At 41.5% G+C, this 24,239-nt stretch overlaps 1 protein-coding gene and 1 non-coding gene across 5 annotated transcripts; both read left to right on the forward strand.

The window, feature by feature from the left end:
* Positions 1–671: 671 nt before the first annotated feature.
* Positions 672–23,399, forward strand: c16h2orf42 (chromosome 16 C2orf42 homolog). Of its 4 annotated transcripts, none has more exons than XM_088356189.1 (9): positions 672–787; positions 7,876–8,241; positions 9,337–9,973; positions 12,748–12,960; positions 15,169–15,273; positions 15,336–15,430; positions 17,561–17,720; positions 17,776–17,949; positions 23,381–23,399. In XM_088356189.1, exons 2-9 carry the CDS (start codon positions 7,909–7,911, stop codon positions 23,389–23,391), a joined length of 1,728 nt encoding a protein of 575 aa, XP_088212315.1. In that variant the 5' UTR covers positions 672–787; positions 7,876–7,908; the 3' UTR covers positions 23,392–23,399. The 4 variants fall into 4 exon arrangements, with proteins under 4 accessions (XP_088212315.1, XP_088212313.1, XP_088212316.1 ...); XM_088356188.1 differs by lacking the exon at positions 23,381–23,399 and adding an exon at positions 3,377–3,415 and having other exon boundaries at positions 710–787; positions 17,776–18,507; XM_088356187.1 differs by lacking the exon at positions 23,381–23,399 and having other exon boundaries at positions 17,776–18,507.
* On the forward strand, positions 22,339–22,411 carry trnaa-ugc (transfer RNA alanine (anticodon UGC)). Its single transcript has one exon. It is a non-coding gene; the product is annotated as a tRNA-Ala (tRNA).
* Positions 23,400–24,239: the final 840 nt, after the last annotated feature.

Consider the following 24,239-nt stretch of genomic DNA (forward strand, 5'->3'; position numbering starts at 1 on the left):
AGCAATATAGTCTGTAAAGTAATAACAAAGATGATTGGTGTGAACAAGTTTATTTGAGGGGGCAGCGCAGTGGTTAGCGCGTGTGCGGCACAGTTCTAAGGTCTTGGGAACCTCCTGTGAGGGTTCAAATCCAGCTACCGGACTTCCTGTGCGGAGTTTGTATGTTCTCCCCGTGCTTGCGTGGGCTTCCTCCGGACACTCCGGTTTCCTCCCACATTCCAAAAACATGCATGTCACGTAAATTAGCTGGTCCAAATTGTCCCTAAGTGTGAATGAGCGAGTGAGTTGTCTGTCCCTGTGTGCCCTGCGATTGGCTGGCAGCCAGTTGAGGGTGTCCCCTGCCCACTGCCCGATGATTGCTGGGATGGGCTCCAGCATCCCCGCGACCCTACTGAGGATAAGCGGTGCAGCTCATGAGATGAGATGAAGTTTATTTTAGCTATCAATTGAACAGAGTAATTTTTCAGCATCTTAGTTCTTTCCCCACTGGCAGTAAATGTAGCGTTGCTTATCATACGTAAACGTAGATTTAAAAAATAAACGTTTACAATACGGGGAAAACGTTGACAAGTATAACAGCGTTTGCTGTCTCTCACCCGAAAAAGATCAGATTAAATACAAATCCCAAGATGCATCATTAAACATAGTAACCGCCCTCCTTTCTGTTAACAGCCAATCCGAAGGGCCGTTACAGGCGCAATGCGGGTGTTGAATGTAAGGAGCAATGGCGACGTTCGAACATTTGTGGGGGCAAACACGGAGTCCTCTTTAACCAAAAGGTTCCCAGGTATTGACGCGTCATTTTATGTGACGTAATTCAATGTAATATTATATATTTCGTTAAGTAGTTATTAACTATGGTGCCTTTTTTTGTAGTTATTTAGTTCGAAGTTTGATTCTCGTTGGCATTTTCCGTGCTTGGAAATTTGGGATACAATTTGAGAAATTTACCTTCAAACCTAACATCAATTTACGATTAATTCCTTGATTAAAATTAGCAATATAATGGCAACATAATTGTTTTAAACCCATAGTGTCACGCTGTTGTATATTTAATGGTTAGGGTTGGGAGGGTTACTTTTAAAATGTAATCTGATACCGTTACTTGTTAAAAAACATTGTTCTGCCATATTTTCCTACTCGGGCGAATTTTCCTACCGGAGGCTATTTTAACATTTTCATTATTCGCGTGTATTTCATATAATATATACATTCAATAACACATATTCATTAATAATTGTTAGTATTGTTTGGTTCAATAATAATAACAGTATTAAAGGTGTGTGCAAGCCAAAGAAAGTCAATGCTTCTAACTTATGTGTGAACTAAGCTAATGTTAATGTGAACTGGAGCCACTATTTTCATCCATTTTACCTGCTTTCATTAAAAAAGTATGTGGACCGGCGTATCGTTCCAATTTTAGTACCGTATTTTCCGCACTATAAGGCGCACCGGGTTATAGGGCGTGCCCCGAAAAAAACGTTTTTGGTCCTATTTTTGACATACATAAGACGCACCGGATTATAAGGCGCTACAATGGGAACGTGGACAAAACAGTCAGATAGTTCAGTCGAACTTATTACCCCCTTAACATTCCCAAAGCTTGCAAAGACGCAAATACGTGTCGAGAACACGTGCGGATGCGGTGTCCGTACGATGTCACTCAAATGCATCGTTCCATCATTCGGAAGGTTAAAGTCTTGGGATTCCAGAAATGCCACACATTCCTTAGTTTCTATTTTCTTTTTCGCTCGCAACTTTACTGTGCATATGACAATAAACACTTGGAATTGAGTTTAATTTAAAAAATAGACACTCCATTCCATCCATTATCTGCACCGCTTATCACAGAAACATTGAGTTCAGTCTGAAACAAGATACAGGGACAATATAAAACCCGGAGTAGCTCACCGAAGTCGTTGTGTTCATAATAATGTGCAGCCAATGTCCTCTTATATCCGTGAGGGTAGTAAATCCAGGAGAATAAAATATTTACAAATACAGAATAGAAAAAAAATGCTTTCTCTATGCCGTCAGCCACGTGCTATACGCATTCATCTTTTTCGGCCAATTGCAGGCGTTGTTTTGCCGTTTAAGCCAATGCCAGCCTGTAAATGATAAAAAGGATCCTCCCCTTGACCTCCGAATAACTTTAGCCAATAGTGATCCATTCAAATGATGATTGACACATTGGTTAGCCAATGAAAAGCCGGTAAATCAATCCCAGCATACACCGCGGACTACTTGGCGTTCGGGGGAAAATCTAGTCGGCGGCGGCAAGTTAGTTGCAAGACTTTGCGAATTAATTTTGTTCAATAAATAAGGCGCACTGTATTATAAGGCGCATGATCAGCTTTTGAAAAAAAATAAAGGCTTTTAGGTGCGCCTTATAGTGCGGAAAATACGGTATATGCGAAGTATAAGAGCCAAAGAAGTCACACAAAAGCGCCGTTTTAGTGGCTCACAAAATTTCTTTCTTTGCAAAGATGCCGCCTGTGTTTTACCCTTCCTTGCAACTGGGCGAGATTATTAAACATGTGTTATTGAATATATTTTATATTAAATAGACGCGAATAATGAAAATGTTATATTATCGGTCTGTGCTTGCGTAGGACACACTGTGGGAGATGGTGCCCCTATCACTCTAGTGCAGGGGTGTCAAACTCATTTTAACTCGGGGGCCACACGATAGAACAAACATTCTGTCAGTAAATTAAAGAAAAAGAGAGATAAAGAAATAAGAGAAAGAGGGAGGGAAAAGGAGAGAGGGCGGTACAAAGAAAGAAAAAGAGAGAGAGGGAAAAGAAAGGGAGAGGAAGAAAGAAATCCAAAGAGAAATAGACAGAAGGAGAGAAAAGAAAGCATGAAGGGTAGGAAGAGAGAAAGAGAGAAAAAGGAAGTTAGTACAAAAGAAGTTAAAAAGACACAGAGAGAGAAAGAGACAAAGAGCAACAAAGGAAAATAAAAAGAAAGACAGAGAGTGAAAGAGACAAAGAGTGGGGGAAAATGGGTGGAAAAGAGAAAGAGAGAGAACAAAATACAAGTATAGTGTCTTTGTTCGAGGCACCTGGCTTTGGCATCATCAAGTTGACATATTTCAACCTGCAGCTTTTTTTCTCTTGCGCTTCTCTGAGTGTTGTCTCGCGGGCCGGATTCAATCCCTTAGCGGGCCTGATCTGGCCCGCGCCGCCTGTTTGACACCTGTGCTCTAGTGGTTAAGGGATCCAACCAACCAACCATACACATTGCTGTGCACACTACAGGTCGATCGTCTTTGACAGATATCGTATCGGCCTTTTTTATTTGTTCAGGACAGTTATCAAGCCACAAAGTAAAGCCGAGCGTTTCTCTCGGTCTCTTCTGTCTGAAAATGCAGGTCTACTAGTGATCCCAAGAGCCAAGAAGAAATCCGCAGGTTCGTGAGTGTTCTCCAATGGGGCTGTAATGCAACCTCAGTGAAACTGTTTAAATCTAGGCTTAAAACATACTTGTATTGTATAGCTTATGAATGGCCTATATTTCATTTTAATGATATCTGTGTATTAATTGTTATTACAACATCCATCTTGGCCTGGTCATCCTGGAAGGGGATTACGTCATGTGCGGTCCCTTCTCAAGGTTTTTTAATTTTCCTCATCCTGAGGTTTTTGAGTTTTTCCTTGCCCTCATGTAGGTTTTAGATCAGGGGATGGTATAATAGTAGTGTGTAGCCCTTTGAGAGTCCTTTTGATTATGGGCTATACAATTAAACATGACTTGACTACTGTCATAGTCGAATTAGCCTCCAGTAGGAAAATTCACCCGAGTAGGAAAATAATGGCAGAACACCGTAACATAATCCGAATACCACATTATTACAGTGATGTAACTTGATTACTTTCAATTACTTTTGGATTACTCCAATACCAAATATGCTGATAAAAGACAAAATTTACTAAATCTAAGTAAAATTACTCATTAATTAAGATAAATGAACAATGTAACCTTGAAAAAGAATGGAAACCAAGATTTTGTAGTCCAACAAAAATGTGCTAAATAAACATGACTGGACTCACATTTTACCCACCTAAGTATAGTTTTTGAGCAAAAATCAAACTTTCTCTTTCACATGGCAGACAAAATATGCACTGTTTTAGTTCACATTAAGAGGACATTAAGAACCCAATATTGTTTTAATCACACCAAATGCTCCCTTTCTAAATTTCCAAGCGATTGCTGTGAAAGAGGGCACACGATCCCAGGTATCAATGATTTTATTTAATGTAATTTTATTTATATGTTCATATGTGTTAGTTGCAGTTTAACTATGTAGCACTTTTGTGAGTTTTCTCAAGTTTTTGGTCATACTGGGGCAGCTGCAGGGGGTCCTGAGAGTGATCACAACCGTGCTTTTGTGTGGAATCAATGAAAAGGCAGCAAGAGAGAGGAGTGAGCGGCGATGGCAAATGGAAACAAAACTAACGTGAACGAAAAATAAGAATAAAAAGAGGTAAAACCAACACACACCGGACTTCATCATTGTCCCCAAGGCAGTGTTTTTCAACCAGCACACTAGTGTGCCGGGAGACCTTGTCTAGTGTCTCTCATCTCATCTCATCAGCCGTACCGCTTATCCTCATTAGGGTCGCGGGGGGGCTGGAGCCCATCCCAGCCATCTCCGGGCAGTGGGCAGGGGACACCCTGAACTGGTTGCCAGCCAATCGCAGGGCACACGGGGACAGACAACTCACTCGCTCATTCACACCTAGGGACAATTTGGACCGGCCAATTCACCTGAAATGCATGTTTTTGGAACGTGGGAGGAAACTGGAGTGCCCGGAGGAAACCCACGCAAGCACGGGGAGAACATACAAACTCCGCACAGGAAGTCTGGAGCTGGATTTGAACCCACGACAGGTTCCCATGACATGAACTGTGCCGCACAAGTGCTAACCACTGCGCCGCCGTGCTGCCCCTTGTCTAGTGTGCCGCAGGAAATTTCCCGAGATTATCTTTCCATAAAAAAGAAGGCCATTGTTCAGTAGATTTCTTTTTATTCCAGTGTTCAGCCAAAAACCTTTAACATTCATCTACCTGGCAGCAGTTTCCTATTCTTTTACCGTTTATATATGAATTATGAGTTGACAGGGAAATGTTATGAATAACCTCTATTGTTTGATGAAGCTGATCAAGATTGTACTCCAATAGAAATAATACAATTAGTCAGTGTAAAAATATTGCTTTTAATTGTACTCATTTGGATTGATAATTTCTTGTTTAAAAAAAAAAACAGAGAAAGTTAATGTAGTAAAATAAAAAGTCGTTCTGGCAGATCTTTTTGCTATTATTTTTGTACTATTATTTTTGAGAAAAAGAAAATAAATATCTAGTAAAACTTATAAAAGTGATAAATAAAGTAAAATCCCAAATTACTGTAAAATTATTGACCAAAATAAATAACCTGTATTACCTCCAGATCCACGGTGACCACATACAATGATAAAAATGTTACGCTGTCAATGTAGGCGACATGATCATTTAAGCTTTAAAATTTGAAAAAATTGAATTAATATTTTCGACACAGTGTGCCTCAAGATTTTTTTCGACTAAAAAAAGTGTGCCTCCGCTCAAAAAACACTGCCCTACGGTGTTAAACACAAATATGCTTTTACATCAAATTCTAATCCTTCAAAGTAATTCTTATTTTTGATAAATACACCTGTAGTTTGATAACATAGTTTTTTTTCTGTGATTGTAACGAAATACAATTACATTTTTATTGTATTGCATGTATTCCGTTACTCTTAATTATTAAGGTAAAAACCAAAACAAAAAGCAATGCGATGGATATGCCATGAGTTGGAGGGAAAGGACAACTAAATCAGGGGTCTTAAAATCACGACCCACATGATGATACTTTGCGGCCTTCGCCTTAATATGAAAGTTTACAGGGACAGTGTGTACTACTAAGCACCTCCTGGTGGTAAAAAACATTGATTACAAAGATATATAGTTTCAAAAAATAAGCAAAAATACATGTCTTAAAATACTTGTTGGTGCGTCTATTTACCATGACATTAGCTCCACCTAAAGGGAGCTGACATAATTGTCAACTTGCTAATACAAGTACCCAAAAATCGCTCAAAAGACTGGCCCAAAAAATGAGAAGAAGAAAAATGGTGCAGCTAGTTTCACAATGCAGACCTTAATGCTTAATTCCGATTTTTGAGTTAAATCCGATGTTTTGGTGAGATTGTTCACATTTCTAAATAATTGCCACTTCTATGCGTCCTAATCTCCTGTGTGAGGGCCACAACTGGTCCACATGTGCAGAAGAGGACACCCAATGTCACATGCAAATGCACTCATGTTTAAGGAAGTACTCATGGATGTCAACAGCGTAGCGTTGTCCTACCAACATTTATTAAATCCAAACCTCACTTTATGTTTGGTTTTAAGTGAGAAAAGCCCAAAAATACGGTCGGAATTCCCATCTCTTTATGTGAACAAAGACGTCACCGCGGTGATTCGAATTTGCTCAGAAAATTTCAAATTCTTTGACAAACAACTAATTTTTAAACTAGTTACTTTCTCTAGTTACTTTAATATAGCAAATTAGTTACCAACTTAGTTACTTTTTGGAAAAAGTTGTGAGTAACGTAACATGGCCAACACTGCGCATGAGTGACTCTCAGCAATAATGCTATTCATATAAAGTGACCTCATTCTGTTGGAAAAACGTGTCGACTGTAGTAAATTCCGGACCCACCACATTTTAAAAGGAAAACCGATTTTGTACTTAGACAAGCCGCACCTGTATATAAGCCGCATGCGCCCACATTAATAAAATGTAACACAAACACAAAATTAACCCAGACCCGACTTTAAGTCCCGCGATTGTAACGGAATTTCCTTAATTAAAGTACACAGTCCAAAAATCACAGCCGGCAAAATAACGGAAAATGATACTGGTACTTAAGGTTTGATGCAGACCTGCAGAGTCCAGGTCCCGTTGAAAGTAATCCAAAGAAAAAAAAGTGTATATTTCCGAAGGTAAGGGTGGGAAAAATATATATCGACTATTGTCCGCCGTGTCCACAAACACTCACCTTTACCAGTCCCCACTTCCCGTCAGCCCGCGTTTGTTACGCCCCTTCTTTTCAATTCGCCCGTCCAAAACATATCAGAATAAGTGTCCAAAATAAATACATTACAAAAATATACAGTTGCAAATACATATTATACATGGTTACACATATTTACAAAGAAAGACGGTACACCGAGAGAGTTTTCAAAGCTTTAATAATAATAATATAACTTTCATCCCAAACGGTGCCTGTGACAGGTAGCAACACGCTAGCAACACGCTCGCAACACAGTAAACGGGTCTGTTAAAAAAACATACCGTACTTGTAAAAATCACGGTAAACCGTCCTCATCTTCCTCCTTAGAACTGAAGCCATCAAAGTCGTCTTCCTCAGTGTCTGGAAGAAACTTTGTCATATAGACGTCGTCCCACGCTCCCATCAACTTCTGATTCTGTGCCCTCCTCTCCGTCACGCAGCAGACCGGCTTTTCGGAACACGTTGGTGATGGTGGATTTTTTGATGCTTCCCCACGCTCTCAGGATCCACTGGAAGCTTGCGAAAAAGTTGCCTTGCGCATGCGGCCAGTTTTAGTGAAAGATTTCTCGCCGCTAGTCAAGCCAAGAAGTTACAGTCTTCCTCGGCGCATATATTCCACCGGTCTAAACCTTACCTTTTGTACTCGAGCGCCGCTGGAAAAATTACATAAATTGGCCGCATCACTGAATAAGCCGCAGGGTTGAAAGTTTGGGGGGAAAGTAGCGGCCTATAGTCCGGAATTTACGGTAATCATTTCTGCCCTACTTTTCAGAAACGAATCCCCTCGTTCTTGACAATTCCGAAAATGGAAGGTGCGCCTTCTCCCATCGTCCCACACATCGCGGCTACTCCACTTGCCGCCAAACAGAGGGATGTCCGCACCAAGGTGCCGGGGCCGACCGTGACCTCGACTCTCCTTTCCAACTTGGGGAAGGCCACCTTGCGTGGCATCCGCAAGTGTCCCCGGTGCGGCGCGTACAATGGCACCCGGGCGCTCAGCTGCAAGAACAAGTTGTGCGGGGTATCGCTGCGAGACAGCACCTCCAAGAAAGGCGCCGTGGAGGTGGTTCGAGTCATCGTGGACAGCAAGGAGCGAGACGGGAAGGAGGGACATGAAGATGGAGGGGGTGGAGTTACGGTGAGTGGGGAATATACTACTGTTCAAAAGTTTGGGGTCACCCAGACAATCTTGTGGTTTCCAAGAAAAAGTCACACTTTTCATTTATAAAATGAATGTCTGTTCTATTGCCCATATTGTTTATATTCCAGTTATTTTACAACAGAATGAATTTTGAAGACAGTCTGTCTCGTCTTTGACTTCCTGAGCTCTGACGTCATGTAAAGCACACCAGCACCCTAGCAAACCAGTCACCCTATTGGTTTACATATTAACTAGTCCAAAAGGTTTTGAGTGTTTTAAGTTTTGGTCGTTTTTGTGAAGAATGCCTAGGCTTTGTGTCGCATGTGGGTGCAGCACTGGTACAGCAAATTGCGAGCAGGCAAAATGGGGTGAACTGGCCAAAATAACCCACTGAGAGCTAACAAGGTGCTAAACGAGCTGGCACACGACAGGCTAGCTGGCAGGTTACTAAAAATGGCTAACCGGGACTAATCGCTGGAAAAACGGGGTCTGGCTGACCGAAAACATGCAGTAAGCAGCCAGGGTGACCGGGAGCCAACGGCAAAAAAAAAACGACTACGTCAAAAAGCACGAACCCAGTCGGGAGAAAAAGCAATGAGCCAGCTGGCCAGCTAGCCACCTGCTAATGGCGCTAACATAGACCAAACAAAACTGGAAGCCTACGGGAGCCATATAAAAAATTCCTTCGCGACGTACAGCCAAGACAGGGTGTGTTGGTGTGACACCTTGACTATAACCTGTAGTTGAAACGGTTACATATATATATATATATATATATATATATATATATATAAAATACTCGACAGAACAGCTTGTATTATCAGCCTTGCTTTGGCTATGCATGCACCAAACTCGACTTTGAGTTTATCAAATTTGCACAAGTAGCATTTTATCCTCGAGCTATATGTACTCATGAAAAGAGCCACATCTGGCTTGTGACCCATAGGTTCCTGAGCCCTGCTCTAGAATAAGGAAAAAAACAATTCACTAGATAGACAAATTTTATTGTCCGCTTCTTTTCCAGCGCTGTTGTTATTTCATGCTTTCTCAGATGCCATAAATGTGATTTCAGTCCGTTTCCATCCAATGCAGGTGTTTTCCGTGTGTCACCGGGGACGAGGACGCGCCCAGTTGGGTTTTGTGGAGCTGTTTCCTACTGAGGCCAGCGAGCAAGCCCCCCTTCTCCCTCAGACCAACACGGGCCACTGCTTCATGCCGGCCTGCGCCCAGGGTTTGATGCCTGATCGGTCTGGCTCAGCAGACACCGTCTGCCTCCACGTCAAAACGGCTATGGATTGCCGGCGCTCTGCAAGCCCTCTAAGCGTCAAAAGTTCTTCCCTGGAGTTATTGACAGCCTCTATGCAGGCCAAAAAGGAGCTATGGAGCCTGGCCACCGAATCCCCGGGGCCGCTAGTGCAGCGGGTATGCAGGGACACGCTGGTGGTCAAATGCCACCCTGATTCTCGGCACCCTCTGGGCCTTCTCCACCTGACTATCGTCGCGGGAGCCCCAGAGGTGGCAAAAGGAACCAGGAGAACACGAGAGGCGGTTGCCTCCACACAACAGGCAGCATTTCACTGCACCTGCAGGACGGACCCGACAACGTGCATCACGGACAATTCGGACGCTTCGCAGTTTTGCCTCCACTTCTATGCCTGCGTCTGCGCCTTTGCCAGTGATGAGAAACTCACGTCAGAATTCACAGCTTTCATCAAATCAGGGACTACAGGTATGCAGTGATTGATGAATGTGTGCCCTTGTAAACTCTTGTATAAATACTCTAGTTATGAAAGGCAACAACACAGTAAACAAGTCACGCCTACAAAACGTAGAAACGAATAGGGTTTTATCACAAAAATTGGTGCCCTATTTACTCACAGCCAGACAGACTAGGTAGAAAAAAATAATTTGTGTAAACACTTCACTTGGAAAATAATCCTGGAGCCCTTTGCGGCCATCTTCGGGCGGTGGGCAGGGGACACCCTGAACTGGTTGCCAGCCATTCGCAGTGCACACGGGGGCAGACAACTCACATGCTAGGGTTAGGGACAATTCGGACTGGTCAATTAACCGGCCAATTAACCTGAAATGCATGTTTTTGGAATGTGGAAGGAAACCGGAGTGCCCGGAGGAAACCCACGCAAGCACGGGGAGAGCATGCAAACTCCACACAGGAAGGTTCGATATCATGACCTCAGAACTGTGCCGCACACGTGCTAACCACTGCGACACAGTGCTGCCCTACAAACATTGTAATACAGTTAAACAATAGTTATACAACGTACTCACTTTGAAATAATCAAAAAAAACTTTAAAAAAGTGGGGGAAATGTGTAACTTAACAAGTATATTATTGTAACGTGATTTATGAGTGATGGGAATCCCGGCTAGTTTTAGAGAACCGGCTCTTTTAGATCAGCTCACCAAACAGCTCTTCAGATTTTTTTTTGTTGCTTTAACCCAGGGGTCTCCAATGTTGTGGGCGCGGGCAACAGGGTTGTCATGAACCGGAACGGACACTCGGATCCAATTGCGTCAGTTTCAGAGTTTTTATTGACAAGGATCGTTGGAACAGGCTTGGGACGTCGGCTCTTGCTGGTCGAAAGCAGCTCCGTGATGAAAAACGTAACGTGCAACGTAGCGGGTAAGTCGGTGGCCGGGGCGGGAGAGTAGATCGTAAAACTTGTAACAGAAATAGGTCAGGCAACGAGAGGCAGGCATGAATCAGGCAAGAGAAATCGTGGGTACCTTGTATGTTGGAGTCACACTCAGAGATACGAGGAGTACACTCGAACGTCCATCTCTGGACGCTGACAGCTTAAGTGGGGAACACCATCCAATCAGGAAGCGCACTCCAGCGCGCCAGATGATTACCCCAGGTAGCTCCACTTAGGTAATCACGACAAGGGTGCCCCCTAAAACAGCTGAGGTGCTCATGTACCTGTTCTTATAATAGCTTACCAGTGCTGGGTCATTGTGATATTCCGGTAAAATATATTTCTTAGTGACTGAGTCTATTTAACCCTACTACCAATAATTAACCTGGTAATAAAATAGTGTTGTATGGTGCAGAGACTTGAAGCTTTTTTGTGTACGTTTTCTGCTACTTTTTCCCTTTTTTTAAATTTTCTTTGTTTTTGTATATGTGTTTGTCTTCTGTCGGTCACCCCTCTCGAGGGATATGACCAAGGTAGATGGATAGATAAGACAGAATCAAGTAGTAACAACACAGTAATAAAATGATAAGTTGTTATTTTAGAAATGCGTATCAAAGTAGGTTCCTTTTGCGCTAATTACTAATAAAATAACCTAACATATTACTAATAATAATGTAACATTTTGCATGAAATTGATTAGTAGCCTTTATTATTTTCACTCTACAGTGACCTTTCAACTAATTTAAACTTTGAACTTTTTTTATATTAAGCAACTTTAAAGTCAAGCGTTGAAGAATTCTTGCAAAGGTCATGCCCTTGTGTTTATGGAAAGCATTGTCTAGATATCGGAGGTATCACAAGTGCAAAAAATAGCACAGAAGAGGAAGTTTTGCTTGAGATGCATTCTTTCACAAAAACACATTTTCTTGGAAGCGGGTATTTTACTAAACAATGGTAAAATCTAGCTTTTCTAATGAAAGACGAGTGTTCAATCTCCTTTTTGATATGTCTTATGCCTTTATAGCTACAGAACTAAATTGTGTGTTGGCTTTCAAAAGTGAGTTAAAATGGCAAATATTGGCAACTGATGAGTTAAGTTGGACAGCTTGAATTATTTGCTTTTTGACAAGAACCAGAATAGGATCAGGACCCAATCGCGTGTCGTTCTCACACAAGCCTTTATTTTATGGGAAATGGGGAGTCATGCACGTTAGGTAGCCGGTCTGGCGTGAAAAGACAGGAAGCCAGGGACTGACGAGATCGATTCCAATTGCCCGAGTTGATACCGGACGGATGGGGTCGATATGGGACGGGACAGACAAGATAGATAACGAATCAGGATATCAAAAATAAACAGGAGAAACTTGACGGGAACAAAAACTAGAGAAAATAACAAACAGGACAAAAACAGACGGAAACAAAACTGGAACCCGAAATTAAAGAGGACAAAAATAAACGGGAACAATACCGGACTGGAAAATACCAACAGGAAAACAGGACAGAGTCAGAACCCACGTCTTGTGGGGCAAGTTCGTTGATGGGCTGACAAAGAAAGCAAGAGAGCGCTGAGCTTAATATAGACAAAAAGCCAATCTCTCAACGAGCCGTAGCTAGCGCCACACGGGCGGTGCCAATTGGGCGCCATTGCAACCATGACACTTTTAAAATATTCAACATGAATTATTGAAAACAACAACTGAGCAGGCGAGGCTGTACAAGGCACACACACAGAATCACGGAAACTCTTTTGAAATGTTCCGAATGGGAAATTATCACCCACATTGTATTAAAAAGCAATATTTGTTTCTGTTTAAACTGTTAATCAAACTGGCTTCTTTCTCATTTAGCTCCTTCGCCCACACCTGTCGGTAGTCTCCCCGTTCCTTTCGAACAAACTCCTCCCCATCCTACGGAACCACTCAAGAGTCTTCACAAAGCCAAAAAATTGCGCCTGGATGAAGCACAGGTAGAAGACGAAGTTTCCCTGTCTATGACTTTCTACCAATGGTTGGCTGGCGTCACGGAGAGGATCAATCATAGCCTGCACTACCCGCGCAACGGTACCGAAATCGGATATTCCCTTTACTAGTTTACTGGGACACGTTTGATAGAAATTGTCATTTTGTATATACAGTATTTCACAATGGTGAGTACACCCTTCACTTTTTATTATAATGTTTATGAGAACATTACTGAAGAAGCATTGCTTTGACACAATGAACTGAAGTCTGTCAACTTACTGAAAAGATATCTTCTGGTCTGACGAGACTAATCCTCTAGTCTGATGAGATTAATTTATTAATGTGGTGTGAAACCTGTGTGGCGGCAACCAGGTGAAGAGTACAAACATGTTTGAGTCGTGCCTAAAGTTAAGCATGGGGTTGGGAATGTCATGGTTTGGGGCTGCATGAGTGCAACTGAAGCAGCGGAAAATATGAACTCAAGCATGTAGTAGTACAAGGAATGATCCCCTCCCTCCAGAAATTGGGTTGCTGGGCAATGTTCCACCCTGACAATGACCCCAGATACACTTCTAAGATGACCAAAGCTTTTTAAAAGGGGCTAAGGGTAAAGGGGATGGTCTGGCCAAGCATGTCTCCAAATTTAAATCCAATAAAACATCTTCCCCAAGCGGAAGGTGGAGAAACAGAGGATTTCGAATATCCCACAGCTCAGTCATGGTGTCACGGAGGAGTAGAAGAGCCTTCCAGTGGCAATTTGTGAGGCTCTGGTAAGATCCATGGCCAGGAGGAATTAAGTGCTTTGCAAAATCATGGTGGCCACACAAAATATTGAACTTCAGGAAATTTTCACTTTTGTTACCATGGGTTTAGCTACTAACTTTTTTTGAGGGGAAAATAAATTGACACTGCTCTAAAAGCTTTACACAGACTACGTTTAATTTTGTCAAAGAGATGTTTCTTCAGTGTTGTTCAATTAAACATTATGATGAAATCTCTGCAGAAATGTGAGAGGTGTGCTCACTTTTGTGATATACTGTATATATATAAATATATACATTTGAACAACCTTCTATTTTGCTATTTCTACCATTTAGAAATCATGGAGGGGTCTAAAACTTTCATCGTAGGCACATGTCCACTGTGAGAGAGATAAACTAAAAAGAAAAATCCAGAAATCACAATGCATGATTTTTTTCCAATTTATTTGTGTGATACAGCTGCAAATAAGGATTTGAACACCTGTGTATCATCTAGAAGTCTGACCCTGAAAAACCTTATAATCCGCCATTAGATGTCCACCTGCACTCCATGTATCATCCTGAATCAGATGCTGGGACCACCGTTTCCAAGGTTACTGTAGGTAAGACATTAAGATGTCATGGTTTAAAACCATGCATGGCACTAAAGGATTCCCTGCTTAAACCAGCACATGTCAAGGCTGTTGTTAAGTTTGCATATGACCATTTGGATGATACAGAGGAGTCATGGGCAAAAGTTCTGTGATCAGATGAGACCCACCAAAATAGAACCCTTTTGTCCTAATTCCACAAAGGGTTCTGGAGGAAGAAGAATGAAGAGTACAATCTGAAGAACACCATCCCTACTGTGAAGCATGGGGGTGGTAGCATCATTCTTTGGTGGTGTTTTTCTGCACATGGGACAGGATGAGTGCACTGCATTAAAGAGAGGATGACTGGGGCCGTGTATTGTGAGATTTTGGGGAACAACCTCCTTCCCTCGGTCAAAGCATTGAAGATGAGTCATGGCTGGGTCTTCCAACACGACAACGACCCGAAGCACACAGCCAGGAAAAGCAAGGAGTGGCTCTATAAAAAGCAGGTCTCCGGACCTGAACCCAATCGAAAATCTTTAGAGGGAGCTCAAAATCTGTCTTTCTCAGCAACCTCCCGGAAACCTGACTGATCTGGAGAAGATCTGTGTGGAGGAGTGGGCCAAGATCCTTCCTGCAGTATGTGCAAACCTGGTGAAAAACTACAGGAAATGTTTGACCTGTGTAGAGCAAACAAAGGCTACCAATTATTAACATTCATTTTCTCAGGTGTTCAAATACTTATTTGCAGCTATATCACACAATTAAATCATTCAAAAATCATGCACTGTGATTTATGGATTTTTCTTTTTGGTTTATCTCTCGCACAGTGGACATGTACCTATGATAAACATTTCAGACCCCTCCATGATTTCGAAGTGGGAGAAATAACAAAATACCAGGGTGTTCAAATAGTTTTCTTCACTGTATATATATATATATATATATATATAAATATGTAGTACTCCTCACAGGGAAAGCCGAACCTCTGGTGTATTACATCCCACAATCCTTTTTCAACGCTCTGCAGCATCGCCTGTCGCTGGTCACCAAAAAAACACTTCACAACTTCACCACAGGTAAGGGGGGGGTCGCTATCTTGGTTCAGCCGAAACGTGATATGTCTCAATGTTCATTTCAGAGGTGGTGAGGAATAATGTTCAAGGTTCCTCCGCCAAGTTCACCTGGCACATCACTAACATCACACATGTCAAACGTATCTTTGACACCCCTGAGGTAACCATGCGTCTCCTAAAACCAACTACAGTCGTATGCAAATGTTTGGGCACCCCAGATCATTTTCAAGCTTTTCTTTTATAAATCATTCGATCAGCAATTTCAGTTGAATTTATAAAATAGAAGACAAACATAGTGATATCTGAGAAGTGAATTGAAGTTCATAGAAGTTACAGAGAGTTTGGAATAATTGCTTAAACAAAAGTAGGCAGGTGCATAAATTTGGGCACCCCAACAGAAAAATTACATCAATATTTAGTAGATCTTCATTTTGCAGAAATAACAGCCTCTAAGCGCTTCCTGTAGCTTCCAATGAGGGTCTGGATTCTGGTTGAAGGTATTTTTTACCATTCTTCTTTACAAAGCATCTCCACTTCAGTCAGATTTGGTGACTTCCGATTATAGACAGCCAGCTTTAAATCACACCACAGATTTTCAATAATATTCAGGTCTGGGGACTGAGATGACCATTCCAGAACATTGTACTTGTTTCTATGCATGAATGCCTTAGTAGAATTTGAGCAGTGTTTGGGGTCATTGTCTTGAAGTATCCAGGCCTGGCGCAACTTTAGCTTTGTCACTGATTCTAGAACATTCTACGCAAGAATCTGCTGATACAAACTGGAATCCATGCGACCTTCAACTTTAACAAGATTGCCAGTACCTGCACTGGCCACACAGCCCCACAGCATGATGGAACCACCAGCAAATTTTATTGTGGTTAGCAAGTGTTTGTCTTGGAATGCTGTATTCTTCATCCACCATGCCACCGCTCCTTGTTATACCCAAATAACTCAATTTTGGTTTCATCAGTCCACAGCACCTCATTCCAAAAGGAAGCTGGCTTGTTCCAGATGTGCTTTAGCATACCTCAAGCGAATGTTTGTGGCATGTGCGCAGAAAAGTCTTCTGTTGCATTACTCTCCCATACAACATCTCCTTGTGCAAAGTGCGCTGAATAGTTGAACCATGCGCAGTGACACCATCTGCAGCCAGATCATGTTGAAGGTCTTTGGAGCTGGCCTGTGGGTTCAGTTTGACTGTTCTCACCATCCTTCACCTCTGCTTATCTGAGATTTTCCTTGGTCTGCCCCTACGGTCCTTAACTAGAACTGTACCTGTGGCCTTCCATTTCCTCACGATGTTCCTCACAGTGGAAACTGACAGCTGAAATCTCTTAGGTAGCTTTTTGTATTCTTCCCCTAAACCACAGGTGTCAAACAGGCGGCCCGCAGGCCAGATCAGGCCCGCTAAGGGTTTTTAATCCGGCAACACTCAGAGAAGCGCAAGAGAAAAACAAGCTGCAGGTTGAAATATGTCAACTTGATGTTGCCAAAGCCAGGTGCCTCGAAAAAAGACACTGTACCTGTATTTCTTTTTCTCTCTTTCTCTCTCTCACCCCTTTTCTCCCACTCTATGTCTCTGTCTCTTTCACTCTCTGTGTCTCTCTTTTTCTCTTCCTTTGTTGCTCTTTGTTTCTTTCGCTCTCTGTGGCTTTCTAACTTATTTTGCTCTAACTTCCTTTTTTCCTTTTCTCTCTTTTCTCTTTCTCTCTTCCTACGCTTTGCGCTTTCTTTTGTCTTTTCTCTCCCTCTGTTTTTCTATTTCTCTTTGGATTTCTTTCTTCCTCTCTCTTTCTTTTTTCCCTCTCTCATGACTTTTTATCTTTTGTTTTGTCCCGCTCTCTCCCTCTCTCTCTTTTTCTTTCTTCGTCCTGCCCTCTCTCCTTTACCCTCCCTCTTTCTCTTATTTTTTTATCTCATGATTGGCTTCATCTATCTATGCAGGTAAAGGGTCAATGAGCTTACCAAACAAATTTTGGGTTCCAATAATTACTGCTAAAGGTATTCAAATCCATAAAACAATAAGGGTGCCCATACTTATGCACCTGCCTACTTTTGTTTAAGTAATTATTGCACACTTTCTGTAAATCCTATAAATTTCATTTCATTTCTCAGATATCACCGTGTTTGTCTGCTATATGATATATTTAACTGAAATTGCTGATCTGAACAACCAATGATTTATAAAGGAAAATCTTGAAAATGATCAGGGGTGCCCAAACTTTTGCATACGACTGTATGTGGTCAACCTGGCTTACCTTCTGAACTGCTGTCGTTTATACTGTAGTTGGAGTTAGAGCTCACTCAATGTTTTGTCCGTAACACGGACGGATCCTATTCCCGCTTTCACTCTCCTCACCCTCCATCTGAATCTGGGTCGGACGACATCAGGACGGACGGGACGCTCCCCATGTGCCCCACGGAGCTTCGGACTTTCCTCAAAGTTGGTGAGTTCATTCGCATCAGCGTTCTTTTCATTTAAAAACATACTGACCTCACCAGAGCCTTGCTTGGATGACCCAGAGGACCTCAACCCCTTCATTATTGAGTGGACCCCTGATGTTCTCCCACGGGGCCACTTAGGAGAGCTCAGGATTCTCTACCAGTTCGGTCAACAGCAGAGCGGACAGCAACCGGAAGGCCGCGAAAACCACGGCGTGGCAGGGCACGTTAAAAGTGAGACTCTCATCAAATGAATTACTTTAATACAAGAATTGGGAACCTATGGCTCGCGAGCCATATATGGTATTTTCATGAATACGTCAGGCTCGGAGACAAAATTGTTTCCATGCTTTGGCATTATTCTTATCTCATAAATTAGATTACCGTAAATTCCGGACTATAAACCGCTACTTTTTTTCCAAAACTTTCAACCCTGCGGCTTATTCAGCGATGCGGCCAATTTATGTCATTTTTCTAACGGCCGCCAGCGGCGCTCGAGAACAAAAGGTAAGATTTAGACTGCAACTTCTTAGCTTGTGCACAAATTAAATTAGCATAGACACATCCTCATCATGCAAATTGCAAAAAGAAAGGCACATGACGCAACTTTCAAGCTAAACGCAATCGAGCAGTCTGATATAGAAGGAAACTTCCCAGCAACACGTAAACTTTACTTTGAGAGCGTAATGCTAGCGTGTTTTTGAATAAGGGAGCATGGGATGACATCTATATGACAAGTCTTTTTCCCATACTGAAGGAAGACGATTTTCATGACGTTAGTTATAAGGAAGAAGATGAAGACGGTTTTCCGTGCTTACTACAAGTACAGTATGTTTTTTTAACAGAGCTGTCTACTGTGTTGCGAGCGTGTTACTAGTAGCGTTTTGCTACCCTTCACAGGCACGGTTTGGGATGAAAGTTATAATATTATTATTAAACCTTGGAAAACTCTCTCGGTGTACCGTCTTTCTTTGTAAATATGTGTAACCATGTATAATATGTATTTGCAACTGTATATTTTTGTAATGTATTTTTTTTTAGAAACTTATTCTGATGTTTTGCACGGGCAAATGAAAAGGAAGGGGCGGGGCAAACGCGGGCTGACGGGAAGTGGAGTAAAGGTGAGACGTGTTTGTGGACGCGGCCGACAATAGTGGATATATATATTTTTCCCACCCTTACCTTTGGAAATATACACTTTTTTCCTTGGATTACTTTCAACGGGCACCCGGGCTCTGCAGGTCTGCATTAAATCTTAAGTACCGGTACCATTTTCCGATCATTTTGCCGGCTGTTTTTTGGACTATATCGGGTATGGTTTAATTTCGTGTTTGTATTGCGTATTTTCAATGTGGGCGCATGCGGCTAATATACAGGTGCGGCTTGTGTATGTACAAAATCGGTTTTCCTTCCGAAATGTGGTGGGTGCGGCTTATAATCAGGTGCGCTCTATAGTCCGGAATTTACGGTAAATCATTTAATGTGACAAAGTGAAATAAATTGTGCTGAAGAATAAGCTTGTGTCTGTAACGCGGGTTTAGCAGTTTTGTCTCAAAATATATGCTGTGGCTATTTTCCAAAGTAAAGTTTTAAATATTTTGCTTTTATGGCTTTCTGACTCAAAAAGGTTCCCGATCCCTGCTATAATGTATACAGTACAGATTATTGACCTGAATATATAAACAATTAAGGGTTTTTAACTTTGTGTTAGGATATATTTTGTGGGCATTAATCGTAGTTAGTTACTGGCAGAGTACCCAACAGAGGACGCTAGAGGTCCACCACAAAATTTAGTTTTTCGGTCAAAATTTTATTTGGAATGGGAAAAAACCCTCAACTTTATATATTTATTTTAAGTATTAGAAATTTGCAGTTTATTAATTTGGCCAAAAATTATTCATTTAAAAAAAATGTAAAACAAGCAAAGGAATTGGTTGACAACCTTATGGGATTTATTTACACAAGAAGTCAAAGTGAATGTGGCGGATGGTTTTTTGGAGTGGTTGGAAAATTGCTGGATCTACCGTTAAAGTGAGAGTAGCTGATGGAAGAAATGAGCAGAGATATTCCACGGCAGGGGTGTCGAGCAGGCGGCCAGCGGGCCGGATCAGGCCCGCTAAGGGATTGAATCCGGCCCGCGAGATAACGCTGAGGGAAGCGCGAGAGAAAAACGAGCTGCAGGTTGAAATATGTCCACTTGATGTTGCCAAAGTAAGGTGCCTCTCACAAAGACGCTGTAGTTGTATTTCTTTCTCTCTTTCTCTTTCTCTCGCTCTCTTTTTCTGTTCCTCCCTTTTTCTCTCTCTCTCTATCTATTTTTCTCTTTCTATGTTCTTCTTAGTCTCTTTCTGTTTTTTTACCTTCTTTTGATCCCTCTTCCTTTTTTTACTTTTCTTTTTCTTTCTCTCGCTCTTGCGTTCCCCTTCTCTCTTTCTACCCTTCTCTCTGTATCTTCCCTTTCTGTTTCTCTTTGGATTTCTTTATTTCTCTCCCTTTATTTCCCCCTCACTATTTCTCTTTTTATCTCTTTTGTTTCTCATGTTCTCTCTCTCTTTCCGTATCTCTCTCTTTCTGTTCCTCTCTTTTTCTCTCTCTCTCTGTCTCTTTTTCTCTTTCTTTGTTCCTCTTTGTCTCTTTCTCTCTGTCTTTTTACCTTCTTTTGCTCTCCCTTCCTTTTTCGCTTTTCCCTCTCTTCGCTCTTTCTCTGTCCCTCTTGCGTTGCTATTCTGTCTTTCTACTTTTCTCTTTTCTTTCTATTTCTCTTTGGATTTCTTTCTCTTTTTTTCTTTGCCCCTCTCTCACTATTTCTCTCTGTATCTCTTTTTTTCTCATGTTCTCTCTCTCTTTTTTCTCCCTTTCTCTCTTTCCTTGTCCCACACTCTCTCTTTTTTCCTCTCCCTCTCTTTCTCTTATTTCTTTCTCTCTTTTTTTTTCTTTCTCCTCAATCTACTAGTCCGGCCCCCGAGAGACTGTTCTATCGTGTGGCCCCCGAAATGAAACGAGTTTGACGCCCCTGTTCTACGGCGCGTTCAAAGAATTTGTCCCAGCACCAAATCGGCTGTTGTGTATTTTGTCTTTGTTGCTATAAGTACCTAGAGGGGGCGACAAAGTGGTATGGTAGGACTGCCTAAGCCTTGGTGGTAGAGAGAGAGAGAGAGAGAGAGTTTGAAAGAAAGCTCGTCTAATTTAGCCGACTCTAATTGAGAGTCACGCAAGGTTGACGTTTGGCAGTCTCCAGCATGAATTAGCAAAGGTGCATAATCGTTTAGGACATAATCGGTGCTTTATATCAAACTCTTGACGTATTTGGGCGGCGTCTTTTCTCGTTTGACAAGTTTCCCGTTTCACATGAAAGCTTTTTTTTTCTCTTAACGGCGCAGTAAAATAGCACGGCAGCTTTTTGGCTGACTCTGAAATTGTGTTTAATACTTCTAATGATGACACAATTCCCCCCAGGGAAGTTTTGATTGATTTGTCTTGATGAAAGAAATAGGTTGCTACCGCAAAAATGAAAAAGTGCTTCTGCAAATAGTCACCTTGTTTGACGTCTGAATTGTTTGGTGAAGGTTAGAATTTGAACAAGCGTTTTCCAAACAGACGCTGCCCAAGATACGTTCCGGACGATCGTTCGTAAGTTGAATTTGTTCGTAAGTTGCTTCAGTGCTATATAAGTATGTTTATTGCTTGTATAAGTAACCTGTATTGCTTTGTACTAAAAAATATACATTTTATAAAACAATATACTCTGTAAAGATAAATAAAGTTGAGTTTAACTTACTTCTGGAAGATGAGCTTCAAGAGTTAGGTGACTTCCTCCTCTGTGGTAAAAAGTAGCCGAAAAAAAGCGATCCAACCGTTTTCTCAACCGCATCAAGCTTTCTTATTCCACTTTCATTTCAAAAGAAACACCTCTTCTTTACACTTTACACCAACCATCTTGAATAGATGCAAGAGATATTAAACTATGAAAATGTCAAAATTCTTAGCGCACTGGAGATACAGTATAGAATGCTTACAAAAAACTAGGAAGAAGAAGCAGATTTCTTCTACAGGGTGGATGCAGGGTGAGCCCTCACAGCGCCACCACACGCCGATAGTGGCGGAAAGAAGCACTACAGTACTGTCCTGTACTCAAAAAAAAGGTGCACGCAAGAGAAAATCTATGTCTGGAGATATTTCAACATCCCAATTTTTTTTTTAAGTCGAATGGTCGTAAGTAGCGTCTGTAGTATGATTTTGATCATCCAGGTTTATTGAATTTGTATTTATTTTTACATTGTTTTTTTCATATGAATTTTTTTTAATACTTTTATTTGTTAAAGTCGATTTTTGAATTCATTATTTACATTTACCATCAATGGACTTTTTTTAATTGTTAAATTTTAAACCAAGGTTTACCAACATGGTGCCTACATGCACCAGGTAGCCCCATAAGAACACCTGAGTACCCCTCTGACTGGGGTCTCAACATTGATGTATTTATTGATTTATCTTATGTGGATTCATTGTGATTTTCTAGGAAACTCGATTTCCATCTGGCATGAGAAATCATCGACTGAATCCGTGTCATCAAATACTTGATCAGTTTTTCAGAGATTCTTTTGTATCTGAACTACTCAGTGTGTTTCTGTGGTGAAATGGTTAGCACATTCGCCCTGCACGCGAAAGGTCCCTGGTTCGAGACCGGGTGGAAACACGTGTCGCCCTGGAGAGGGATTGGCGCTACCAGCCTGTACTTGGCCAAGACACACCACAGGAAATAAAGGGATCCAACCAACGAAAACACTCAGTGCACTTATAAACATGCAGGTTTTTTTCAATGATTTACCCGATCTATTTTAAACCAACTGACTTATAACTAATAATAACAACCTAGTAATAACATAGTGCGGTTGTAACTTGTTTTTTTTGGAACTTCATATGAAATATTTAGCCCTTTGTGCTATTGGGTAACAAAAAAGTAGCTTTAAGTTCTAAACTACTCTAAGGCTTTCACTAACTGTCCTGTGGGGGTTCAGTCAGTGCTGTTACAGCAGAGCGTGCGCCAAATGACCTATTACAGAACCTGGTATTTCCCAGGTTTCTCCCATCCAAGTACTAACCAGGCCTGACCCTGCTTAGCTTCCCAGAATCAGGTGTTCTCAGGCTGCTGTGGCTGTAAACAAAGTCGTAAACTGATTTAGCGATGCAATTTTTTATTACTTTGTATAAAACTACTTGTAAATTTATCGCTAGACTCTTGCCAGTGGCAACAAAATATTTTTGAACTCACCTATCCCGATCGGTGCCTTTTGTTCGTAATAACCGGTAACGTTTACAACATGTTTCTTGACGGGTTTTGTCTTTACGAGAAAAATCCCCGTCAACTCCGCCACCGGGTGGCGTTTACGAGGACAGCTGGCGGCCATGTTTAACCACCTACTGTCTGTTCGACATCAAAGTCGCCGTTACATTTACTCCTTTTTATTTTAAAACAGTAAAATTACGATTTCTCATTTGAGGGACGCTATAAATGCGCTTTTGTTGCTTTTGCTTGTTTGCCTTACCTCTGCCGTCCGGGGTTTATCACACGCTTGTAAAAAATGTTTTGGGGGCACTCTGTCAAAGAAGGAAATTACCCTCGTAATATTTGGTTTATTGCCTTTTTTTTTCTTCCCCTGGTTAGCCAGCAACTAGCAGCGACTTTGGAGCATGCTTGGATTCTGCCTAGCAACAAGGTAAAGTCCTCCTTGCCTTTAATGAAAATTTGAGTAACGTATGCCCCGCCTCCTCAAAAGGTTTAAGGTTAAATTGTCGCCACAAGTGGGCATCAATTCACTAAATTTGTATTAAACATACATTTGCTTTACCTCAAACCAGAGGTTCTCAATTGACCCCTTGGGTAACCCCCACCCTCAAACGCGATTAGCCAATCACAGTCTTTCTTTTCTATAACTGTAACAAAATACTACTTTTTTTGTATCCTGATTACACAACGCTCTTAAATGTATTCTGTTACTTCCCAAGCCTGGTACCAGAGCGCTACATTTATATTTCACGGGACTTCAGTTTGACCCATTGAAGCTCCTCCTCCCATGGCGACCTAGTTCTTCGTCACCAAAATGGTGCCGAAGGCCAAACTGTTGTCTAATAGATGGCTTTTACCTTATAGAAGCTCCTCCTCTTATGGCAACCTAGTTCCTTGGCATGAAAACGGTGCTAAAGGCCAGACAGATGGCTTTTGCATTCACTAGCAAGGCACCATAACACTACTTTTACATTGGACAAGACTTATAGTAGATCTTTGAAATACATTTGCCTCTCCTCAAACTACTGTAAATTCCGGACTATAGAGCGCACCTGATTATAAGCCGCACCCACCACATTTTAAGAGGAAAACCGGTTTTGTTCCGCCCCTTCTTTTTCATTCGCCTGTGCAAAACATATCAGAATAAGTGTCTAAAATAAATACAAATAAATACATTACAAAAATATACAGTGTCAAATACATATTACACATGGGTTACACATATTTACAAAGAAAG

This window comes from Urocampus carinirostris, chromosome 16 (genome assembly GCF_059441175.1).
Source record: "Urocampus carinirostris isolate Australia breed hairy pipefish chromosome 16, RoL_Ucar_1.0, whole genome shotgun sequence".
NCBI classification, from domain to species: Eukaryota; Metazoa; Chordata; class Actinopteri; order Syngnathiformes; family Syngnathidae; genus Urocampus; species Urocampus carinirostris.

Bases quoted from the DNA above. Each gene is read 5' to 3' on its own strand.
- c16h2orf42 (XM_088356187.1), top strand. From the start codon at position 7,909: ATGGAAGGTGCGCCTTCTCCCATCGTCCCACACATCGCGGCTACTCCA. The intron at 8,242-9,336 runs GTGAGTGGGGAA...CATCCAATGCAG, and splicing joins ATGGAGGGGGTGGAGTTACG to GTGTTTTCCGTGTGTCACCG. The intron at 17,721-17,775 runs GTGAGTTCATTC...TGACCTCACCAG, and splicing joins TCGGACTTTCCTCAAAGTTG to AGCCTTGCTTGGATGACCCA.